The 13,678-nt window shown below is 44.7% G+C and overlaps 1 protein-coding gene across 3 annotated transcripts in view; it reads left to right on the top strand.

Annotated features, from left to right (window-relative positions):
* unc5cb (unc-5 netrin receptor Cb) overlaps positions 1 to 13,678 on the top strand; it is a 160,667-nt gene that overhangs the window by 132,672 nt on the left and 14,317 nt on the right. For 2 of the 3 annotated variants that reach the window (XM_053476365.1, XM_053476364.1), the window contains exons 8-12: positions 951 to 1,010; positions 5,587 to 5,778; positions 7,093 to 7,440; positions 10,970 to 11,057; positions 11,813 to 11,981. In XM_053476365.1, coding sequence (XP_053332340.1) covers positions 951 to 1,010; positions 5,587 to 5,778; positions 7,093 to 7,440; positions 10,970 to 11,057; positions 11,813 to 11,981 — 857 coding nt within the window. The remainder of the gene's footprint in view (positions 1 to 950; positions 1,011 to 5,586; positions 5,779 to 7,092; positions 7,441 to 10,969; positions 11,058 to 11,812; positions 11,982 to 13,678) is intronic. The other variant, XM_053476366.1, reaches the window with a different exon arrangement.

Below are 13,678 nucleotides of genomic sequence, written 5' to 3'. Positions count from 1 at the left end.
ATCACTCATTCCATATCTAACATCTATAACATCTCTGTTTCTTTCTGCTTTCTCATCACCTCGCTGAAGTGTTCCCCGATCCCCAGTCCTTCATGTTGGATTACGTGGCAGTAAATTCACCATCCGTCAAGCCGAGCAATCGATTCATCTGTTCATCGATATATATATATATATATATATATATATATATATATTTATATCCACCTGCCTTTCTCAGCTCACTGCATTCGCACACAAGTTTTTATTTTCCCTCAGTTTTTCAATTTATTTTCAATTGTCTTTAATAAAAAATAATAATAATAATTCTAATATTATATATGTACTATATATATTTATATCTATATATAAAAGCATCCCCAATCATCTCTCTCTCTCTCTCTAGACACCAGGCTTGTCAGGCCCCACCGCTCGCCTGTTCTAGTCAGTGCCGATTTGATTTAGCACCCTTTCCAGCATGCTACATTAGCGAGAGGCCCATGCGCTAATGGTGTCCATTTCTACACAGTGCGAGTAAGGAGAGGGGGTGAGAAAAAAACAAAAAAGTGGGAGAGAGAAAGTGAGGGAGAGGAGCGATTTCTCAGGGCCTCCTTGGCAGATGTTGGGCCCTAAGTGCCTTTGACTCATTGACTCACAGACTGTTTATCAGCTTAAGACAATCCATTGCGCGCGATCATTAGTCCTAATGAAGCACTAAAACGTGCCTGACGGATGGTGACATTGGCTCTCGCGCGCCCGTACCCCCGCCCCCGGCCCCCCCCCCGGCCCTCATCCGTCTGGAGAGCGGGAGCAGAGAAACGGCCCAAAGTGACACCAAATGGAGAAGGATGGCTGTTTTGCATTACCATTACTCTTGCCTTTGTTTCCGTGTCTGAGCTTTGTTTAGTCAAAGTTGTGTTAAATTTGATTTTTTTTTTCCACCCCCCCTATTCCCTTTTCTTTTCCTCCCTAAGGTTCCCTATATCAGAAGTCCTCTGAACCAAAAGGCAAGAGTGATGATTATGGATATCCATGTGAGTTTTTGATTTGATTTTTTTTTTCCTCTTCACCTCTTCCTTCTATATTTACTCATATTTTTTATTTCTCTCAACGTTTCACCCACTCTCCTTCATCTCACCTTTACTTTTGCATTTGTTTCATCCACTGAATGTGTTAAGAGTGATAGAATTCTCCAGCCTCCCTCTCTCTCCCTCTCTCTCACACACACACACACACACACACTGTCTGTAACTCTCTCTTGCCCGGGGGGCAGCGGTTGCTGCACTGCGTGCCTCTTTCACACTCGGCTGCCGAGATCGCCGGCTGAGGAAGACGAGCACCGACTCTGTCACCATCCTCACTCACTCTTACACACTCAAGAGCCCACCGCTCAATAACCCTATTGTTTTTTTTATTTATTTTATTCCCAGACTCTATTATTTCTCTTTCTGTCTCTACCTGCGATCGCTCATGTTCAAAGAAATGTATTAATCTAAGTGATACATTCGCGAGCCTCCTCCAAACCCCTGTACCTCGCCGTCTCTGCCCTCCTTTATCATCACGTTGCCAGGCTGAAGAGATATACGCGTTAATTTACCACGTGGAGGTTTTGCAGCAAAGCCGCATTCAGATCATAATCTCTGCGCTTTTATTGCTTTCTCTCTTTCTACTCGAGATTTGAGCTGCTTAACTTGTACCTTTGTAAAGAGATGTTTTAAAGCGATTTTTTTTTTTTTTTTTTTTTTTTTTTAAATGTCTCAATGTTGTAAGAGGTGTAATGGCTACTGAATGACTGAAGGTTGTTAATAATACGAAGCATTTCAGGGTTTCAGAATGGAAACGTGTCAGATTTGCACATCTTAAAAATAGCTTCGCTCGTAACCCAAACCTGACTCTTGCTACATTGGATAATCTCCGCAGAAACTCTCAGACTGCTTAGGCTTAAAATCTGGCAGATAATCGACACCCCTCTCGCCACCTCCACCGGCTTACCGAGATCACAGGCCGATCGATGGGATCAGTTTCTCCCGCACCCATGACCAAACCAGCACCATGAGTCAGGAGCAGAAAGCTCACAACTCACCCCTTTATCCGTGCCATTGTACAGGCTGTGTCCAGACTCGGGGAAAAGATCGCCGTGGGGGGGTGGGGGGGTCGGCATACGATTAATTCAATCTATATCGGATTGAGTGCGTGACCATGTAAGGTCCAGAGTGTGAGCAGTGAGCAGTGTGTGGAGTGTTGCGTAGAGGTCGGAGCAGTCAGGTTTAGAGGGCAAGGCTCCCATTAGGAAAGATTCATTTGAAATGTCATGGTGATTAAAGCCAAGCGAGGACCAGTGACGTGCCCAACTTCACATTGATTCTTCTTCTTCTTCTTCTTCTTTTTTAAAGGACCAATGATGTGATCTTTCTCACACACACATCTATATACTGTACAGTGTATATATAGACACACACAACATCATTCCTGTTTTTTTTTCAGTAGAGCTGCAATTACTAAAAAATCCGAGCAGCCTTGACAGGAAAAACAAGGCCGGGAAGCGAGTGAGCGCTCTCGTCATTTACTCTACATGTTAATCGAAAGTGTTCCTTTTACTCCTCATCCACTACACGCTCAAGTTTCCTATTAAACCTTTAAAATGCAACATTAAGCATTTGCAGGAAACATGGCTTACAGGGCAATAAGCGTTTTTTAAAATATATAATAAAGATGTGCAACAGAACTGCATAAAGTCAACTTTTATGGTTGCTACCTCCACCTAGTGGTCATGTCTAGAACTACTACGGATGATACTGACTACAGTATGTACCAGTTACTTTTATGTCCCCGGCTAATTTATGCACTCCCACAATCCCGCGCTCCACTTCTGAGTTTGGTGAGGGTGCAAATAAAAGGATCGGGCGCACACAGATCCATTTAGCCTTCCCTTGCCACACGCGAGGGGTTGATTATGTCCCATTTAAGGTTGATGGAGGAATCAATAGCCCTTACCAGCTCGTTCATGTAGGCATCGGCGCCGCTCCTCGTTCTGGTCGAAAGGGCTGTTCGTGTCGCCCCTGTGCTGTTCGAACACTTTGAAAGTGGACCCATTTCCCTCACTTGACAGGTGGCTTTGACGCCGATTCACATTCATCACAATTACCGCGAGGACAGAAGTGCCTCCTCGACGCAGACGCACGCCTGACGCTGGCCCTAATCACGGCTTGTCAGTAGGCGAATAGCTGCGGCCTGCGGTCCCGTATAATCAGTAATAGATTTTTGCAGCTGGAAAGAAACAATGGGGAGAGGGGAGGGGGAAAAAAAGAAAAGGGGAGGGAATATGAAACAGGAGGCTATTTTGAGATTTTATCAGCAAATTCAAAGTGAGGGAGAGAGTTTGGGAGAAATGTGGGTCTCTCTCCAGGCTGCTGATTTATTCTTTGTGTTTAGAGCCTAAACATACACATAATATTTATACACATTTTAATGGATTTTTAGAAACTTAAACTGGTGGGATAGAATTTGTCTCAAAGGGACGCTAATTTAATGAAGGGGATTGGACACGAATCATAAAACACATGTCCTATCTTCTGAGGGAGCTGTATGTCATTGTTGATTGTTTACGTAAAATGTATCTAAAGAGTCTCAAAGAGAAATTAGTGTATGCTGTAATGTAAACCATAATGGGAACTAACGGTTCTAGAAAACATTTCACAAAAGTGACACATGTCCTTGTGGTATTATTGAAAAAAAAAATAATTCTTGTTGATTATATTTTCCCATAGCATGACACACTTAGTCATCTCCATCATCATCATGGCGATCTTGAACCATTTTGCCTTGTATTACTTACATGATTCTTAATTTACATTCTAACATTCCTGACAGTTCTTGGTTTTTCAACATTGTGACATCACATGCTCCAATCATTTACAAATTGACCACGCATTAACTACAACATTTTAATATGTACTTAAGAATGACCTACTCTGCCCTAAGCTATGCTAAACTCATGCTGAACTGTCTGAAAAGTATTGGCTAAGAACTGTCTAAGAACTGTTTAAAAATTGGCTAAGAACTGTCTAAGAAATGGCTAAGAACTGTCTAAGAACTGTCTAAGAATTGGCTAAAAACTGTTTAAGAATTGGCTAAGAACTGTCTAAGAACTGTTTAAAAATTGGCTAAGAACTGTCTAAGAACTGTTTAAAAATTGGCTTAGAACTGTCTAAGAAATGGCTAAGAACTGTTTAAGATTAGGCTAAAAACTGTTTAAGAATTGGCTAAGAACTGTCTAAGAATTGGCTAAAAACTGTCTAAGAACTGTCTAAGAATTGGCTAAAAACTGTCTAAGAACTGTCTAAGAATTGGCTAAGAACTGTCTAAGAATTGGCTAGGAATTGTCAAGATCTACCTACCATCTGTTACAATGTACCTACTACACCTTACAACTGTGAAATGACAAAAACTGATTTCTCAACTAATAACCTAATTAGCTATGTTTTGTTTCTTAGAGCATATTCTTTAATAGTTTAGTACACAGAGTTAGGCTTGAGGATTTAGCTATTTTGGGGCATTAGCCCCGGTTCCTGTATGAAAGGTTTTAAAAGGGATCCAGTACTGAGAGCTTATGGCTGTCCACGTCAGCACTAAACAGGGAATTCAGGATACTTTATGCTCCATAATGAAGAGTCCTAAACCATCTAGAATTCACTACATCCATCTTCAATTAACCTAACAAATGCTATACGAGTTCATTTCAAACCTACGCCACTAATATAATATTTTTGGGCGGACTTGGATTTCTCCCGAAGCGCGTCACACCATCCTAAACTCCTGACGATCTCATATGATCTCAACATCGCACCAAATCCCGATCAGGTTCAGGAATGTGAGAAAGGCCCCGAAGTGAGGCACATTCTCCACTTGTCTCTGAGAACCTTACATTTAATATCATATGCAGGATTAAATCTTTTAAATTAAATCTTTTTTTCCATTTGAGGCGCAGGTTGTAATAGTGGAAGCAATGCGCAGGTAGAATAATGAATTTGCATTGTGATAAATACAGTGTTGAAAGTGTCTGTTAGGGGAAAATAAGCTGGATGGTTTGGTTCATGCTGGAGATAATTTCAAGGCCAGAGAGAGAAATGAAAATAAAAACAAGATGATAATAATGATGTTAATGTGAATTCGATTATTTTAGTCTTAAGAAAACTGATTTGGTGAATATCCAATACATATATATATATATATATATATATATGACTGTTATTTATGAGCGACAGAAGCCATCTAGGTTTTCATTTCTCAATACTTTCCACCTGCTGTATACACAACACAACACCTCATTCACGGAGCCTAAATGAGTGCCTTTGGATTCCAGTCAGGGAGCGGCGTTCGCTCAGTAGAAGGTAATGAAGTCCTGCATTTATTAATATCCCGAGCTATCTGTGTGAGAAGGATATTGGCACCCAGACAGCATCTCCGTCCTAATTCGACACAGTTTTAATGAAAGTGCTATCAATCAGCGATGATTCCTTTTGTTTTTTATCTCCACACCCTTTTAGTTCAAAGCTTTTGAGACTTATCTTTTTCTTCTTTTTCCTTTCCTATTTTTTTTCTTACCCGCAGCCGCCCCAAGCACAGACGACGTGGCTCTCTACGTGGGCATCGTTATCGCCGTGATCATGTGCCTGGTCATCTCCGTCATCGTGGCCCTCTTCGTTTACCGCAAGAACCATCGCGACTTCGACTCGGACATCATCGATTCCTCGGCTCTCAACGGCGGCTTCCAGCCGGTCAGCATCAAAACCGCTCGCACAGGTGAGACGGATCGTTTTTTATTTTCATTTTAATGATAAATTATTTGATGTTGTATTGAGTTGCAAAACTATAAGTGCTGAAAACAACAACAAAAAAAAGAAACCTTTACCCTGACAGAGGTGACAGATGAAAATTGAGAATTGATACGTGTCAGAAGCCTCACCCAGGAGCCGTGATGACACATTTCAATAATTCAAGCGTGACTCTTTTTTTTTTTCTTTCTGCTCCCACGGTGACGGGAGAGCACAAAAGAAAGAACGGAGCCGGGTGGAGGGAAAAAGGCATGTCGGCGACGTTTTTGCAGAGACACCATTAGAATGCTTGTCACTTTGATATGAAGGCAATCTGCGAGTTATCATGAAGCCATAATTAGCTCCGCTTGCAAGGCACGTTCAATGATAATTAGATATCATGCGCGTTGGGCCGACTGAAAGGTGTTGTGGAAACGAGGTAAACACCAAGGAATGTAGGCACACCGAGCTGTACGCGAGAGCTCAGCGGTCTCCTGACGCGCTTTCCGCCCACACCGAGGCGTAAAAATCGATACGCGGCATCTGGCGAGAGTGACAAACGGACAGCGGGTTGCAGTTAGCAAACTTTACGGAGCCGATTTAATATCAGAAGCAACCTGGTTAACAACACGACACGGCGTCCGTCACAAGCCTGGAGGAGAGCGCACTGTGCGATGGAAGTGCGATGTGCCGAGTGTGTTCTCCACAAGACCGAGCTTAACACTTAGCGTAGCACCCATCAGGTTGCTGTAATTGTTGTCATGGTGGCACGAGAGCAGGAATGAAACATGTGTGTGTGTGAGAGTGAGGAGAGGGCTGTGAGGAGGAAGAGCGCTCAGCATGGCCGCCACTCCCACTCAGCACGCCCACGCGTAGTCATCTGTGTACCTGCGAAGGGATTAACTCGTTAATAAGGATGCCATCTGCTGCCCGGAGGACGGCACCCAAAACTCTGACCCGGAGCTCTGAAGAAGCTATGAGGAACATTATATCTGCTTCAGAGGACTGGAGGAGTGCGGAAGAGACTGTGTGTGTGTGTGTGTGTGTGTAGAGAGAAGGTTGCATTAGGATACACTTTGACGCTGTATCTTCTTACACCTTCTTACACTCCTTTTCCACTGTGTCAGCAACACTAACCAAATATTCACCGAGTTGCCTGTATCCTAATATTCCAAATGTATTTGCCCCCCTCTGCCTCATTCATCAAAAGAAAAACATCACCATGAAACCGACACTGACTAGATATTAGAGTCCTAATTGACTTTCCTACTCAGAATGTTAAACTCTCCTCTCTTCCTTCTAGCCGATCTCCTGACCGCACCTCCCGACCTGACCTCAGCGGCGGCGATGTACCGCGGTCCGGTTTACGCCCTCCACGACGTGGCCGACAAAATCCCCATGACTAACTCCCCTCTGCTCGACCCCCTGCCCAACCTGAAGATCAAAGTGTACAACTCGTCGGGCACGGTGACGCCGCAGGACGAGCTTTCCGACTTCTCGTCCAAGCTCTCCCCCAAGCTGGCGCACTCGCTCATCGACAGCGACACTATGGGCCGGCGCAATCAGAGCCTGATGCGCTCACGAGACCCGTCCTGCACCGCCTTCGGCTCCTTCAACTCCCTCGGAGGACACCTCATCGTGCCGAACTCAGGTGTGTGACGGCTAGATGTTGATTATTTTCCAGTAACATCGTATTCTGAAGTGTTTTACTCCAGTAACAAGTACAACTTTTTATTTGTAGTGCATATTACTCTTTCCTACTTTAGTATAACCCGGCATGCTGTGACCTAAACGGTCCTACATTTGCACCTCTCAGTGTGAGTGTTTGTATTTAAGGTTAGTCACGAGGGCGACTCGTTCTCCCGGTGCACATCTTGAAGTGATCCAGTGGCGTGGAGTGTATATGCGAGCATCAACACATGCAGTCTGGACGGAGGTCGCACCGGTGCTGCCAGCCACTGATTGATGCTAAGCGGCTTAATGAAGCGCAGGCCGCGCGGGGCGAGAGAGACTCCGTACGACTTACAGCACAGATTACAGCAATTTTACGAAACGTTCCCAGGGTCCGCAAAGGACATCAGGAGATCACGAACCTCACTCCGTCGCCGTGTCCGCTCCAAATAGAGCCGATCGATTGAAAGAGTCCTGTTCTGACACTCATATAGTCATGTGTAAAAAGAGATGAGCTGCTTTGTGTACACACACTCTGCCTGAGGTGCTATTTATCAAGGTCTTACACCAGTCAAATACGAGACAGAGTGTGGAAGGGTGCCAGGGATCACTGTAAGTCTTACGCAAGGGTAATAATCCAGTGAACCCTGTCAGGCCTGGCGTCCACACAGCACTTCTGAAAGGCATGTGCGAGTCCTTCATCTTTCACTGTCTTTGTTTTCAAATGTCTATGTACTGTACCGTAAGCCGAACTAAACTAAACTAAACGTTTCTGCACTTTTGGTGAATAACGGCTAAAACGTTCTGGGCAGCTCTGATGTGCTGGGATTCAGCAGCAGATCACTCGAACTGTGTTTGTCACACTTGTTTGCCCGATTGGGATCTGAGAGAGTTTAAATGCCGATTCGGGTTCGTCTGCGAGCTGTGGTGCACTGGGAGTTCTGGTACCTTTCTCTCGTGACCAGCATTGACTTTTGCGTAGGATCGGACCAGACAGGAAGTCCTGCAAAAATGAGCCATGTGTGCCCATGATTTGGTCACCTGGTATCCTGGTATATAATTAATAATCACTGTTAATGTGTTATCGTTATGGCTTATTGGTGCCATTACTTTTGTCTTAATTTAACACTAAAGACTAAAAAGTCTTTGCCTTGGCACAATTTAAAACATATTTCATAATAAAATGCAGTTAAAGCTCGAGTTCAAGCTTAAGTTTACGTTCGTATCTCAGCTTAGACATAAAATGATTTGTTTGTTTTTTTAACATGAATAAATTTGTTTATTCGCATCCAACTTAATACATTGCCTTTAAATAACTCTTAATTTTTTAACCTTACGACCGCATACGACAGTATGTCAGAATTTCAACATTAGAACTCAGGACGGTCTCCACGACTCGGAGTTCAGCAAATCTTGTAAATTTTGTTTAAGATACAAAATATATTGTATACGCAAAAATATTACACTAGCTTGTTAAAGTGTCCATTTTCCAGGGATGCACCGAAATGAAATTCTTGGCCGAAGCCGAATAATAATGAAATGCTTGGCCGAAGGCCGAATACCGAACGCGGTGTTTCGCATTTTTTTCCATTTATTTTGCCAATTTATATTAATTTTTTATTAAATAGTAAAAATTCGCTTTTTACTATTTTGTGTTGCTTTTCAGAAAAATAAATCAAATAAAAAAAATACAATTTCAAAATATTTATTTAACACTGAACATTTTTTTTTTACATTTCAGCAGATATTATACAAACAAAGCACAATATAACTTACAATAAATAAATTAGTAAAATAAAAATTTAAAAATTTTGGCCATCTTTGAAGCCCCCCTTCTTGAATATGTTAGGCCTACAGTATAACTGACTGCTGAAAGAATGTAACTCTGTATGTCTACAACAACAAATGTGCATTAAATAGTGCAAAAAATGTGGATTCGGTGCTGCTGTTGCCGTAGCCGCCGCCGTGTCTTTCTCGTACTCTGCATGATGTTCGGGGTGTCTTGATTTTAAATGATAAATTAAACTTAAAGTGCTGTACGTTTTTGCAGATGCACCCCCTCTGGACAATTCAGCAGAACAGTGTCTGCAAACTGCCGCTTTCTCTGACACTTTAAAGTGCTTCCACACTGCTGACATGTTTGCTGCATAAAGCGCGCGCCTCTCACTCTACGCGGGTTACTATTTGATCGCGTCATTAAAGACGTCATTGTTCGGCAAAATTTATTCTGCCTTTTTACTTATAATTTCGGTTGCCGAACATTCGGTGCATCCCTACCATTTTCCCTGCTTCCGAAGCGAATCGAATACAGCATGATTCTTCCCGTTTCTGTGATGAGAAGGCGTGTTCTGCGGGACACCGGGCCTCGTTATCTTACGGTATCTCCGTGCTCAGCTTGATGCCCCCTACTCTCCCCGGTCGATAGTTCTCTGTTGGGTGTCCGTCTAAAGGCTAACCGAGTCCTCTCTTTCAAATTGTAGAAACCTGAGAGCAAGTCAACGACATTTAAAGTGACTTAATGCTGCATATCCGTGATATAACGGGATTAGAGCGCTTATCAGATAGAAGCCGGAAAGAGCGATCATTCTCACGTGACTCAAAAAAAGAGTGAGCAAGCACGATTAGACTCCAGCGGGACTGAACCGGTGCTACGAGCTCTGAGCTCTTGGGTGAATTCAAACAGTGTGTAATGTAGCTTAAGTCCACTTGTTCCAGGCGTCTCCCGGAGCATCACGCCCAGCCTGCAAAGATCTCCTCCAAGGTCCCGTCGAGCTCTAGGATGCGCGGATCGTTCCCGGCACGTGAAGCGCATGTGCAAGCAGGTGGTCGTAGGTCGAGAAGGTTTCGAGTTTTCTCCAAGGCGCCTCCTTACATTTACACGCAGCATCCGTGTACGTTTCAGCAGATGAATATTTCAGCAGGGCTCGGCCCGGAGTGAACCGAGAAGCGTAACAAGTCCAACCTCGGTGGGACTTTTCACTTCTGCTTCGGCTGATAACTTAAACCGGGAAGCGTGCGGTGAAAAATCTGCCGAAACGAACTACAAGTTGAGGTCAGGTTTAATTCCATCACAGCGCAGAGTGTTGAATAGCATTTAAAAACATGAAAGTTGTCAAAACAGGACTTTTCCTTTTGTTGAGTTCAGTAGAAGGACAAGCGAAAAAAAAAAATCAATGCTCTCTGTGTGAGAGCAGGAAGCAGGCAGCACTTTGCTGGAGAAAATCAACCCTCTCTACGGTGTCACATCCAAGCCTGATCAGGGGATTTCCACAACAGGCTGGCTGTGTGCTGTGTGGCCTTGTATCTATGTGTGTGTGTGTGTGTGTGTGTGAATGTAAATGACATTGACAGTGCTTTGCTCTTTGCACTTTGCCTGGCGCCGTAGTGAGCACTGGCAGACACGAGGCCTGGCAGAGGGCACAGCGTGGCAGAGGTCACAGTTTGATGACAGTTGCTCTGTGTCTGTGTGTGTGTCTCTGTGTGTGTGTGTGTGTGTCGTCTACCCGCAGGCGTGAGCTTGTTGGTGCCAGCGGGTGCTATCCCTCAGGGCCGGGTGTACGAGATGTACGTGACGGTGCACAGGAAGGAGACAATGAGGTAACGTCCCTCTCCAATCACGCCACAAGCAAAGCACTCCTGTAGTGTCTGACATTCATCAGCGCAGCCAGACGGGATTGTGGGAAATCGTCTGGCCGATCAGACCTCCCCTCCTCCCGACCTCCCTCTGCCACGCTCCGCTCTTTTTCCAATACCTCCTCCAGCTTGGCCCTGACTAAACAGCGTAATGAGAGCTGGGGTCCAAGTTACCGTTTCCAGTAGCCGAAAAAGTGCGTCTCTCTCTGTCTCTCTCTCTCTCTCTCTCTCTCTCTCTCTTTGTCTCTCTCTCTTAGGACCGCCGAGGCTCGTTACGACCCCAGGATGACCTGACAATAATCTCTGCTTCAGAAAGATGACTTGAAAACACAATTTTTTAAACGAACCGAGCCAACGTATACAGTCAGGAAAAATGATTTTAGGATTTTAAGAAAATAAATAAATCAAAGGCTCGCGGCTCTCCGGGGTTCACTTCTGAACAAACCGCAGTAGAACATGTTGTGGTGTAAGATCAGCACGCGAGCCAATCAAAACACAGTGAGCTAGTCTTTGCACCTTTTTCTAATCTTTGCGCCGTTACCATGGAAACGACAGCAGACAGAACAACTGCCAGAGCTTCTGTAGAGAAGGTCAGCGTTTTGCGAAATGTCAGAGATTGCTCGTGCTAGGTTCGTGTAAATCCGAGACGTAGCAGAAAATAGAGTTTTGTAACTTTGATGGAAGTGTGTATCGTGTAAACTTTTTGTATGTGTGTGTAGACCTTCAGTGGACGACACTCAGACTCTCCTGAGCCCGGTGGTGAGCTGTGGGCCTCTGGGAGCTCTCCTCACTCGGCCGGTCGTCATCACCATGCACCACTGCGCCGAAGCCGACAATGAGGATTGGCTCATTCAGCTGAAGAGCCAGACGCAGCACGGCCAATGGGAGGTGAGTACGCGTGACTCGGGGTATTTAAGCCTCATTTACGAGCCAGTGTTTACATCATGGCCGTGTACGAAGCTCAAGCGGGCGCGTTTTTGCGAGCTGTTGAGCCGGGAAAGCGTGTGCTGCTGCTAGATAGGCAACACCTCGTGGGTTTTTGTGAAGCAAGGAGCGAAATAAGCAAGCTGAAGAAGAGAGCCGGAGTTTGTTCGCACCATGCTGGGCGAGTCTCGGTAAACAGAACCCAGAGTTAATTAGATGGCAATGGAGAACAGTGTGTTATCAGGCAGACGGCGCGTGCCTCCGTGCGCCTCCCTGCGCCTCACACTCCAGGCTTCAGAGAGGACAAGATGGGCTTTTTACTTTTTTTTTTTTTCCCTCCTTGAGGCTCGTGAGCCGCTGATAGCGCAGGCCACCCGCTAGCCTTGTCATTAACCGGAAAAGTTATCGAGTTATCTGAGAGCGGGACCAGGGGCGTAGCTGCGAACAAAGCACCCGGGTACTGCCCTTTATTGTTATCACACGTGAACACAACACCAGCTCTCTAATTAGTCGTGCATGAAGCATGAATCAGCCTACGCAAGAGCTTCCCTCAAAAACAAGCACTATCTCTCTCTCTCTCTCTCTCTCTCTCTCATACACACAAACTATAACGCTCTGCACTTTGAATTATAAAAATAAAGCATCTCGGGACGTCCTGTGGTAGGAAAATAATCAACAACAGGTTGATGTGATGAAACACACACTTGAGTCGAAGTGAATTATTATCCAATAAGATGCTCTAATGCTCCATCTATAGCGTTTTGCAAAGAAATAAAGAACGTCATGTTCACTCGTTTGTTGTTCTGGAACTTTTATAATAAGCACTTTTTGTTATTTTGGTCCGTCCGCGTTCCATCTGGGGACGGATACTACCCACCCTGGGGATACTGTACATCAGACGTTTCTGTGGCGGTTCCTTAAGGGTTGGGGTTCCAAGCTTGACACCAGGTTGTCATTCACACTCTACCTGCATGTCTTTGGACTGTAAGAGGGAACTGGAGTACACTGAGGGAGGACATGCAAACTGCATGCACACAGACCTGAGGTGGGAATCGAACCCGGACCCTGGAAGTGCAAGTCGACGGCGCTAATCACTACACCACCGCGCTGCTAACTGTATGTTTTAAATCAGCCTCTCTTGTACTGTACAGTATATGCAGCACTCACACTGGAGACTCCTTCCATACTGCAAATGTCAAATAAACATCCTAAAGAACGTTTCAGCACTACATTTTACTTTGTTGAGCTTTGTTGTTTTTTTAGTTTGAGGTTTTGTTGCGCTTGCGGTCATTATAGGATGCCCTGTGATCGTGTTGTTGCTATAGAAACGATGACGGAAATGATGATTATTAGAACGAGTCCGTTAATTATAACTGATCTAGAATTGATACATTTTCGCTACTTCAGGTACGTCACCGCCGTACTCCGTACACACAAAGCCGAAGCAGATCGCGCGCGGACGTGACCGATCCCTTTTAGATCGCAGCGAGCAGCTGTCAGATTCCTCGCTCCGGCTTGGATGTGCATCCGCAATTCATCTCCCTTCACAGCCACGGCGCTTTCGAGCTGCTTAACAGCAGTCTGTGACCTTGTCTCATCTTATCAAACATAAAACACTCAGACCACTGGGTGGTCAGAAGAAAGACAACAACAACGAAAAA

Source organism: Clarias gariepinus, chromosome 17, assembly GCF_024256425.1.
Source record: "Clarias gariepinus isolate MV-2021 ecotype Netherlands chromosome 17, CGAR_prim_01v2, whole genome shotgun sequence".
Lineage (NCBI taxonomy): Eukaryota > Metazoa > Chordata > Actinopteri > Siluriformes > Clariidae > Clarias > Clarias gariepinus.
Note: the sequence above shows the minus strand (reverse complement) of the source record. Positions and strands in the feature narration are given on the sequence as shown.